A 12,049-nucleotide genomic window follows, 5' to 3' on the forward strand; every position below is an offset into this window, starting at 1 on the left:
CGTCAGATTTACAGGTTGCTGTCAGGCGGCCACAAGAAAATACATTTTAAGCATAGGATTATAGTATTATGCTTTATAATTTTTTTTTTCAATTGAAAATAATGTCTAGCTAGCTATGACGTTCAAAATTTTTAGTTGACAACATTTATTTTATTTTAATTATTCTAAACATTTGAGGCACTCCAGTCACTGATGACCACCATGGCCATATCGAGGAAACAATCTAACGTTAAAACTTATTGGGTGATTAATTTAATTTCATAATATATCGCTTTAGCGAGCCACCGTTTGGTTGTCAATTGTTTATCACATAGAGTTGGCCCACATCTACGTAACAAAAAAAAAATGTAGGGTCGATTCCACTAGTGTCAGTACAAGTGTTACTGTACTTTGTCCAGTTTGGTAGAGAATGAATGAATTCCTAATTCATATTAAAAAAATTATTTAACACAATAATTTCAGCTTTATCATGATTATTCTTGATAAATGACCACAGGTCAACTTGGTTTTTAATCGTTATAATCTTTAAATTCAGTGTGAATAGAGAAAATGTGTAATATAATTCATTTCACGACATTATAACAAACAAACGTTGAATACATCTTTCATTCGTGTCAAAAGAATTATTTAACACGATAAATTGAGCTGTACCATGGTTATTTTTAATCTACGACCACAAGTCAACCTGATTTTTAATCCCTATGAAATTAATTTAACCACGAGTAAGTAACGAGAACGCTAAAACCTATGTTTCCATTGAAGAATATTGTAAAAACGTATAAATTGTTATATGCAATGTTATAACAAATTGTCGGAAGTATAAATTTATAACAAAATTGTAAAAATTGATAAATTATACCGTGTTACGATAACGGAAATCTCCCGCGAAAATCTCCCGCGAAAATTTCCCGCCTGACCTAACCGACGATTTTGCTAATGACTTTGGGGAGAGGGTACCGCAGGTATATAAGGACCCGCGGAGGCTCCGCGAAATCATTCACCCTTTATACTGGGCCATAGACACTTCGCGGCATATTTTGACCCGAAGGTTCTGAGATGTGAATAGAGTGGTCGGGGGCTACTAGCTAGCCTAGGTCCACCCTGTACACACTCAGCCTTCTTGTAACACTTGTATACATTAGAATCAATTAGAATTTCTATTACTAATTATTAAACAAATTTTAACAATTACCGGCACTCGCTAGGCACGTAATATCAGACTTTAAATACTCGACTTCGAACTTCGGTTTAGTCATAATTCTATTAATGTTATAATAACGTATAATTTATTAATTTTCACAATTTTATTATTAATTTATACTTCCAAAAATTTGTTAAAACATTACATATTATTATTTATACATTTTTGCAAGTTTCTTTGACAAATAAGTACGTTTCAACGATCTTATTACTTTCTCGTTGTGAAATCAAGTTCGGAGGATTAAAAATCAGGTTGACCCTTGGTCGTAAATTTAAAATAGCCATAGTGAAGGTGAAATTATTATTTTAAATAAATGTTTCTATACGAATTAAGAATCTATTCAACGTTTGTTTGTTGCAATACCATGAAATAAATTGTATTATATATTTTCTCAGTTTAGACTGAATTTAAAGTTCGTAAGGATTAGAAATCAGGTTGACCTGTGGTCGTAGATTAAAAATAGCCATAGTGAAGGTAAAATTATTACGTTAAATAATTGTTTTTATACGAATTAAATATTGATTCAACGTTTATTTGTTGCAATACCGTGAAATAAATTGTATTATATATTTTCTCAGTTTAGACTGAATTTAAAGTTCGTAAGGATTAGAAATCAGGTTGACCCTTGGTCGTAAATTTAAAATAGCCATAGTGAAGGTAAAATTATTACGTTAAATAATTGTTTTTATACGAATTAAATATTGATTCAACGTTTATTTGTTGCAATACCGTGAAATAAATTGTATTATATATTTTTTCTGTTTACACTAAATTTAAAGTTCTGTTTACATGTTATAACAATTAGAATGTAGACGTTTTGCCGTTTCACGGTTTTTCCTCTGTTAATTATGTGTTTATAAATCATTTCAAACTAAAGCAGCACCATGCCCACCCTTAATTAAACCGTCTCAGTAGTTTACCGTAATTAATAACTCGGAGAGGATTGCGTAGTACTTCTGGTGGTATGGAGAGGACTGCTGGACTATCCGCCGGTCGCCTACCAGGAGACGTGCGGGTGGACTCTCCGATCATACGCGTATCGCTTGAATATTGCGATAGGAGAGTACGAGAGCTATACCTGGGTCGCTCCTGGAATGGAAAGAACGTTGGACTATCCGCCGGTCGCCTCTGAGAGAAGAGAGTACAGGGAGGTTACCCGGACGCCTGAGGAATCTCGGAGAGGATTGCGTAGTACTTCTGGTGGTATGGAGAGATCGGCTGGACTATTCGGCTGTCGCCTACCAGGAGAAGTGCGGATGGACTCCTCGATCAGGTATTCAACGTTTGTCTGCTATAATATCGTGAAATGAATCTTATTTCACATTTTCTCTATTCACACTGAATTTAAAGATTATAACGATTAAAAACCAAGTTGACGTGTGGTCATTTATCAAGAATAATCACAATAAAGCTGAAATTATTGTGTTAAATAATTTTTTTAATACGAATTAGGAATTCATTCAACGTTTGCTTGTTACAATACCACGAAATAAATTATATTATACGTTTTCTATATTTACACTAAATTTATCGTTCTATTTACATGTCATAACAATTATAATTACACGTTATGCTGCGTTCGTTTGTTTTTTCTGTGTAGTTCAACCTAATTTACTTAAATTTACGTTGCGAGACAGTATAATATTTACAATTCTGCCTGAATTTTTGAAATTCAGAAAAACACAGGTAAACTTCCATTGCATTTAAACCGTATTCTCCACCAAACTGGACAAAGTACAGTAACACTTGTACTGTCACTAGTGGAATCGACCCTACATTTTACTGACACTTGTCGAATAGACCCTTACAGTATATTCTCCACAAGTGTCAGACCGCAAGGAAGCTAAACCTGACACTCGTAGAGTCAGGGACTACGTTTGAAAATGAATTGTATTACACATTTTCTCTATTCACACTGAATTTAAAGATTATAACGATTAAAAATCAAGTTGACGTGTGGTCATTTATCAAGAATAATCACAATAAAGCTGAAATTATTGTGTTAAATAATTTTTTTAATACGAATTAGGAATTCATTCAACGTTTGCTTGTTACTACTTGTTACCGTGTACTGTCTCGCAATGTAAATTTAAGTAAATTAGGTTGAACTGCACAGAAAATGCACAGAACTGCACAAATAATTCATTTCACGATATTATAACAAACAAACGTTGAATACATTCGTGATTCGTGTAAGAAGAATTATTTAACACGATAAATTTAGCTGTACTATGGTTATTTTTAATCTACGACCACAGGTCAACCTGATTTTTAATCCCTACAAAATTAATTTAACCACGAGTAAGTAACGAGAACGCTAAAACCTATGTTTCCATTGAAGAATATTGTAAAAACGTATAAATTGTTATATGCAATGTTATAAAAAATTGTCGGAAGGATATATTTATAACAAAATTGTGAAAATTGATAAATTATACCGTGTTACGATAACGGAAATCTCCCGCGGAAATCTCCCGCGAAAATTTCCCGCGAAAATTTCCCGCCTGACCTAACCGACGATTTTGCTAATGACTTTGGGGAGAGGGTACCGCAGGTATATAAGGACCCCAATTGAAAAAAACAAATTATAAAGCATAATACTATAATCCTATGCTTAAAATGTATTTTCTTGTGGCCGCCTGACAGCAACCTGTAAATCTGGCGCGACAGTGAACGTGTTAATAAGTAAATGTTGTTCAAATTATATCGTGTTTGATATCATTTTCATCAGAAAAATCTCACCAACATGTTAAAAGAAATTCAAGATGAAAAAAAGTAAAATTAAAGAAATCATATTTTTCTATCATGATTTGTGGAGCCGTGTAATCTCGTAAAGGAAACCGAGTGGTGTAGTGTTACACGCTTGAATGAATGCGAGCGAGATAACATGGGCGCAGCAATGACGCAGACCTAGGCGTAGGATCATCTATACTGTCACTTGTAGAATCCAAACTTACTGACTCTTGTAGAGAATTTACTGTACAACGATTTATCTTTATCGCCTGCTATTGCCTGCTGTCGCCAAATTGTAATTGTTTGCAAATCAAGATATTACGTTTTGAATATAATTCTTTCTTTTCTACGCTTTTGTAATTAATCATCAGCGGGAATGCGATTTGATGACGCAGAGTGGGAACTCCCTAATCGATCGCAGACTCAGTTTTTGATGCATGAGAGAATTACGAGGTTCGGACTAATTCACGAGAATGGGCCACTGTGTGTGCCCACCGGAACCTCCGACCAGGGAGGATAGACCATCAAACCGATTGTAATCAGACCACCCTCCGTTTCCAGCTGCCCCACACCTACCTTCGCCTTCTATACTTTCCTCCTGTGGAATACTCGGTAGTAACTGACGCCTGGTGTTGGAGACCTCCCTATAGCAGTAACTCGATTTTCGACCACTCATCTTGACCTACTCGTTCTCAAATAACCCCGCGGGAGGTGATGAAAAGAGTAAAAGATAGGTAGGAACAGAGAGAGAGAAAGAGGAAAGGCAGAGGCAGATTGACATGGAGAAAATGTTTATCGAGCTGATATCCCGTTTACGATCTATCCTATTCAGGCGTGAACGAAAGATTGTCTCGGGTGTTACGTTAGCCCATCTGTCCGTCAGTGGGTATCGCGTATGCAGATCGATAGCCAATTTAGCCGCAAAAGGGCTTCCTCCCCTTTCGAATCTCTCTCCCTCTCCCTTAGAAACAACGGAATCGTATCGACCTAACCAACCGGATGATCGAGTTCCCTTTTGATCGAATTGAAATTCGTGTGTTCAAGTTGGGTACAGTCTCGTAAAGGTCTACTGCGGACAGACGGCGACGAGAAAAAATGCAAATGGGGTCAACAAACCGGCACGTCAATAGTAGAAACGGGGAATGTACCTTAAAACTGTGGAGCAAAGTGGAGCAATTAGGGATAGAGTAAACGAACCAGATTTCGCGGCAGCAAAATGCATATTCAGCGAACCCCAGGAACAACCGTGTGCCGCTGTACTAAATCGACGGTTTTACTGCGTCTTTCCTGCTTGGTGGCACAAACATTATATATTGCCTTACAAAATTTCCATAGCTTCACGTTAAAGATGGAACCATAACTCGTTGAAGGGTGCAGTTTTCAATCTCGTCTGAGTCAGCGCTGAGCCCGGCCCGTCTTTAATATGCGTGTACACCTAACCGTTGCTCTACGTACACAACGGTTATGCTAACTTATCCGCAAATTTCGATAATGTATTCCTGTGTTTTAGCTAGACAACGCGTGCATCCACGATTATTCGTATCGTACCCACTTATACCGAGACCTGTTTAATAGCAATTCGCGCTTAATTTAATATCGAGCGTTGTCCGTTCGTTTCATTCGCCATTGCTGTACTCGCGTAATCTTATTCCCTTCGTTCTAACCACCAACCGCGATATCAGAATCAAAGTGTATGTGTATTTTTCGCCGTTGGTCAATTTTATCGGAGAAACATGTTTGTCTATAATACTAATTGTTCGATTGTAACGAGGTTTCGTTCAACCCGCAAGGCAGAGCCAATTAATCGAATTGTATGGCGCCCTTTGCTACATAGTGCGTTACTTTATTTACATATTTCCTATTTTTATGATGTTTGCTGGATTTGATCCAGATAGCTTATTCGTTGTTTTTTTCGTTTGTACAAACATAACCGGAGTGCTTGCTTACTTCGAGAATGGAACAGGTATACAGATACATTTTTTTTTCACGTGTTGGGTATTAGCAGATTACAGCATAGTTAAACGAGTGATCTAAGTAGCGCAAATTTTCATTTGAAGAATTATTACGAAGTGAACACTGTTTAGTTCGTAATAAAAGTCATTACTTCATGATGTGATATTTATAGGTAAAAATCGAAGGTAAACAAGTCTTGGATGTATTCAAACTGTCCTCTTACCATTTTTAGTATGTACTTTCAATTATTGCAAAGTAACGAGGTAAAAATGACTTTCGACTTAACGACTGCTTTTTAAATATTGCTTTTGGTAGTTTCGGTTTGTTTAACAAACTCGGCGGCTCTTAAATGTTCGATGAAAAGATATTTTCGATGTTCACTTATTTTTACTCGGCAGAATTCGGGTTGGCGATTTTCGTTTCTATTGAAGATTCTTACCGAAATAATGCGACGCCGTGCCGTTATTCCAGCGTTCTTTCACAGCTTCCGTAACAAAGCAAGAACAGTTGGGCGCATTGTTAGAATACACGGAATATTATCTAATGTGTCTAGCGAAACTAGCGGGGCTAAATTACTCTTGCAATTTTAATAGAAACAGCGAAAGCATGCTTATCCTCGCGTCCAATTTTGCGCTCTCTCGCTGGCTCCAGCAAGTCCATAACGCAAAGACTAGGTTGAATATTTAAAGGTGGAGCAAATAATAGTTTGCTTCTGATTTTCTAGTTTAAAATTATTCCCGGACCGTCGGTGATTTCGGATCTAAATTAATTCGTGTTATTGCAAATTGTGGTTTCATCGAGACACACATTTATGACAATTTACGTTTGTTGGAAGATATCGTGCAAATGTGCAGGTAGCTTTTATTGAATAAATTATTCTACAATTTTGAAGAATCTTGACTTCTATAAGTAGAATACTGTATCACATTTTTTCAGTTAAATCTAAATTTACGGATTAAATTTAATCAGAGTTTTATATGAATCATAGGTAATTTAAACTACGCGACACGATGTAAAAGTTCAAAATGTTTCAAGAAAAATTACGGGACACCATATTACTACCGGACATTTTTTAAGGACACGTTCTAACAATTTCGTATATATCTTTTTCAGAACACTACCACATATTCGTTGGAGATCTGAGCCCAGAGATCGAGACGCAGTCCTTGAGGGAAGCCTTCGCTCCTTTCGGCGAAATCTCGTAAGTCCTCTTAATCTCGCTCATTAAAGACGACTTACGGTCCTCTTCGTGGTGTACGAGTGATAATATAGCAATATAATGTGAACGGTGATCTTTCGTGCATGCAACGTTAACAAACCGTGTCGTGGTTTCCAAACCTTTCGTGCATTATCCTTTATTATAATTTCATTATACTTGAATCGTCGTAAATTGAAATTGCAACGGTCAACATGATACGCGGTATCTTTACTAGCTTGCTTTATTGGCAAAAATTTATTGGTAAGAATTAAAGCAACAGGATAGGATAATGAAATTTGTGTGTAAAGTGGCCCTGTTAAAAAAATTTAAATACGTTGTTTTATGAACAATTGTATTTATTAAGGGAACGAAATTGATTTCCAGAGATAGGGTTAACAAATTGCATTCTTTTCAACCTGAAAGAAATTACAAGATAGAAAAATAGTCGAAAGGAAGAAGTTGAGTATTTAAATATTCACAAGTTTTTAGTCGTTTCTTTGACAAATACTGGATCTTATTCTGAGTAAATTTTTAAAAATCAGTCACGATCAATTCTTCAAATGCCAAAAGTTTGCGTTCTTTTGGTTGACTTGGAAGCTCCACTTCAACGTCTTTTTTTGACAGAAATGAGTTTCGCTAGGAACTACGCGTGTGATGCAGCATGTCCTGTTTTTGATTTATATCGGTTTAGGTTGTTAGCTCGCCACTGTAGTCGCAGGGACATTTTTAAGCCCCGTTCAGTCACGTTCGCGTTATAAATTAATTTCCGTAATTACGACTAAGTCCAAATCCTTGAACACCGCGAGCTAATTATTCTACTAACGAGGAGTTATAAACCGTGCTTTACTGCAATCGTACAACATTTACGAGTGTTTACCAAGAAGTTTGATTTTGAATAATAACTTAAATGGGTTTTATTCGTACTTAAAGTTACAGGTACAATCATAATTATTTTTCTTTTAAGAGATATATTGCATTATTAAATGCTCAATCCTATGAAGCTACAGTACGTACAAATTTTACACTGCTTTGTTTTGTAGATTATAGTTTCAGAACGAAATATGGGATTAATTTAAACGCATTCTGTAACCTACGCAAATATTGAGTAACAGCATTTGAATTAAATCCATGTGTAATTAAAATTCTCGATGTGTGATTATCTCTTAAACAGAGAGTTAAACGCATTTCTTCAAGCAATACACTTTTGAAATTCAGAATGAAATTTTTCACTGTTTAAGCAACACAATTTAGGTGCACTTAAGTGTATAAAACTTAGGTTCGATTTATTAAGGTTAGGATACGATTAAAATTATTATGTTAAATAAAACTATAATTTATAACAAAGAAAAGCTATAAATTTGAACGAGCCATTCTTTATAAAGCAATCATTTACAAGAGATAACAATTATTTTACTCAATCTCTTTCCAATATTATAAAATTCTGTAACAAATAAAGATCCGGAAATGTTCAGACGTTTATTAAAATAGTAAAATAGGAAACGTATTAAGCAGAAGCTTCGTTACTTTTCATTACAAATTCTAACAGAATAATTAAAAAAAATGCATAGAATCATCTAAAAATTAGTATTCAGAATATAAATAAATAAAATTAGAAAAATATTTCGTTATTCTTCGGCGAATTCCATTTCACGAAAGTACTATCATTTATCCAAAAAAATTTATGGATGCATTGCCTAAAATTTGGAGGCAGTGATGAAATTGGAAGGACCGACGGCATTAGTGTTTAATGTCAACGAAATGACTCTCTGTATGTACAGATTTAACGAATGTGATCGGAGTCATTGCTCGAATGACGCGTATTTCCCGATGTCTGATAATAAAAAGAAGAAAAAGAAAGAAGAAAAAAAACGCCGGTCGTATGGCGCGGCCGTATGCAAAGTATAAATTCATGCAGGCGCGGATGTCACGCATATTTTGAATTTATCATCGCAACGTGAGATTTTTTTTTCTCGTACGCTGTTTAAATATTCGCCACGGTTTTATTTGCGAGATCACATTTGCCGAAGTGTATACTTTGTTATCACGCCTGCATGAAATATTATATTATTTCACCACGACCTGGGATGCCGTGCCTGAATCGTAAATGATATTAACTGTTTGCTGATATTTTAGCATCGAAGTGACAGGACCGTATTTAATCAGGTTTACGCTTTAAAAAGAAAAAAAAAGAAAGGAAAAAACAACGCCACCGATGCGATCGCAGTTTTCTCTCTTGTCAAAATGGGAATTCCTGTTCGATATTTCCCCAGTAAATAATGCGTACGAAAAACTTTATCACAGACACTCGATCGTTATACCGATACGCATTACCGCCCCTTTCTCCAATTTTTCCTATCAATTTGTAATTGAAGTTCTGGAAAAATAACATTCGAACGAAACCAATTCCCCCCGATATCGCTGCTTAGGCAGGATTTCCATTAACACTCTCGATAATCTCGAAAGTGCGCGAGAACTCTTAACTGTGAAATATCGTAAATAACGTTTTTCAACATCGCGGAATCGGCCGGAATCGAGAATATCGCAATAGGCTTACGTTTCGCGGAATTTTTCAGTCAATCCATAGAGACGAAACAAAATATTCGAGTTAATTGTAAATCCGATAGTACGAACGAAAAAACCAACAAGAAATAATCTTGAATAACACATTTATATCTCTGGTACACGCGTGTTCAATTGTGAAAGGTGATATTTTACACGCGCCCTCGAAAGAATGGTTGCGAAAAACCAAAAAAAAAAAAGCAGGAAGAACGGCAAAAATAGGGGTGTTCGTTTAAACCCTGACATTTACTGGCACTCTTAAACTCGAACATGACCGCGTATTCCTGATTCATTTGACACGGGAGTAGAGCAAGTTCGAAAATCATGGACTTGGACGCGGAGGAGATCCGAAGTTTAGGGGTAACAGTCGCATTTCGACGGCGGAACAGCTGAAAGTAGTAGATACAGTTCGCGTCGCTTAGCACAAGGAGACGGCAGAAAAATAGGACCCTCCGGAAAAATCGATTCAAACTCGCTCCACGAGTACCTAAGCCGCGCTTTAAAAAGCTAGTGAAAAATTGCCGGCGGTTTTCCTCTTTTATTTTGTTTTCCCGCGCTATCCCTGCGCCTCCACCCCATCTAACCACGGTGTGCCTCCTTTGCCCCTCGACCCCGTGGCCGCCTTTCTCCCTTTCGCCTCTTCTACCACGGTTTCCTTTTTCTCCGCTCCACCGTTGCACACTCTTTTCTTGACCGTCCTGCACCAGAAACGCTTTTCTTACCGTGCTCGGTGTGCGGCAAACACTTCAGATTAATTGTATGCCCTTCTCGCTTCTACTCCGATCCGTTCGACGCTTCGAGAGCTTCACGGAACCGGCCACTGAGAATTTCGCGGACGTTCGACGAGTATCTCGTCGCTTTGATGTTTTTCAAGGTGATGGGTAATGCGAATTCGTGGAAGGAACGGGAGAATTCGTAGAAAATTTGGGGAAAGTCGTGGAATTTTTAATACCGATGGTTTTTCTTCTTCGTTGAAGTATGTCACTGTTTTTGTCGAGCGTTCGATATTAAAAAATTTTTAATTGGGCGGCTTGTGTGTCTGCACGGTTGGACAGTCTTAACATTCTATATTGATATTCGCGATTTGATATTTGGAAGAAAACAATTCGACGAGTAAGAATTGTTCGGTGAAGCGGGAAATAGGAATTTTGGTATATTTTGTATGAAAATTCTTGTGATGTGGGTTACTGCGATTGGATATTTTGAAGAAAATTTTCCCTTTTGGAAGAACAAAAAGAGGATTTTTTTATATTTTATATAAATATTCTTGTGATTCAGCTTGACATCATAAATCGTAATTTGTACAAGCAAATTTTGAGCGATATTTAAGATACTCAGTTAATTCGAGATTAATTTCTCAGTTAATACATTAATTTTAGTCAAGGTAAATTGAAGATAAACAAAGTGACAATATATTAGATACAGCATAACCGGAAATCCCCCTTTCATCACATACGTATTTCATTGCCACTGGTTTACCAACTCTTCCGCTAAACTTTCCTTCTAGACTCTCGCTAAAAACTCTTTAATTACCCTTAAGAACTTTCGTAGTCACACATTCAAGCGCACATCCAAACTATCACAAACGAGTAATACTCGCTTGTTAGCCACGCTAGCATCCTGGTGCATTCCTGAAACTTCTACTTTCCAAATGTCGTGGTTACACTTCGCTAGAAAAAAAAAAAAAAAAAAAAAGGAAGGGGAAAAACTCTCCGGCTGCCACAATGCAGAAAATGACATTCGACGTTTTAGCCGCAGAGAGGTTCCTTCAGATTTTATACGCGTGTGTTGAAAGCGAATTTGAGAGAAGAGAATTTATAATGAAAAAGCAAAACGTACACAAATACGTGAAATGACAACAAGAAGCATCGAAGAACCGTTATTTGTTCGTTTTATCGTTAATTTGTTCATTCGGTACCACTTTGCGCTCGTTTCAACCTTGTTATCGCCGCGGAAACTTAACGACGATATATCCAATTAATATTGTCACTCTGCCAGCAAAGTTACACGTCTATTCGAATGGAAAAATTCGTTGCAACTATTACCGTTATTTACGTAACGCCTTTTCTTCCTTACTTCATTAATTAAAACGAGGGGACTCTGTTGCTTGTTTCATTGTGTTTTTTTTTTTAATTTAACCAGAAGCATGTAAATTTTCTTGGTGAAAATTGAGAATGATATCACTGTATTGATAAATCAAATGTCGTAGCATTATTTGATTTGTTGATTGATTAAGTTACACTATTAGAGAAATATCGGAATTTTTCAAAGTTATCATACGTTTCAAAGTAACTTTTAGTAGGAAAATAATTGAATTTTCATTTGCACGTTTTTATATTACCTTATTTACTTATATTTTATTTACTTGTACAAAAAATGTAATTAATTCGTACAATTTCATACGT

The 12,049-nt window shown here is 36.3% G+C and overlaps 1 protein-coding gene across 2 annotated transcripts in view; it reads left to right on the forward strand.

The window, feature by feature from the left end:
• The window catches only part of LOC108574748 (nucleolysin TIAR), a 252,125-nt gene that overhangs the window by 112,057 nt on the left and 128,019 nt on the right, over positions 1–12,049 (forward strand). For both annotated transcript variants that reach the window (XM_017937387.1, XM_017937395.1), the window contains exon 2: positions 7,001–7,088. In XM_017937387.1, coding sequence (XP_017792876.1) covers positions 7,001–7,088 — 88 coding nt within the window. The remainder of the gene's footprint in view (positions 1–7,000; positions 7,089–12,049) is intronic.

The sequence above is a fragment of the Habropoda laboriosa genome, unplaced genomic scaffold (assembly GCF_001263275.1).
Source record: "Habropoda laboriosa isolate 0110345459 unplaced genomic scaffold, ASM126327v1 scaffold11, whole genome shotgun sequence".
Taxonomy (NCBI): domain Eukaryota; kingdom Metazoa; phylum Arthropoda; class Insecta; order Hymenoptera; family Apidae; genus Habropoda; species Habropoda laboriosa.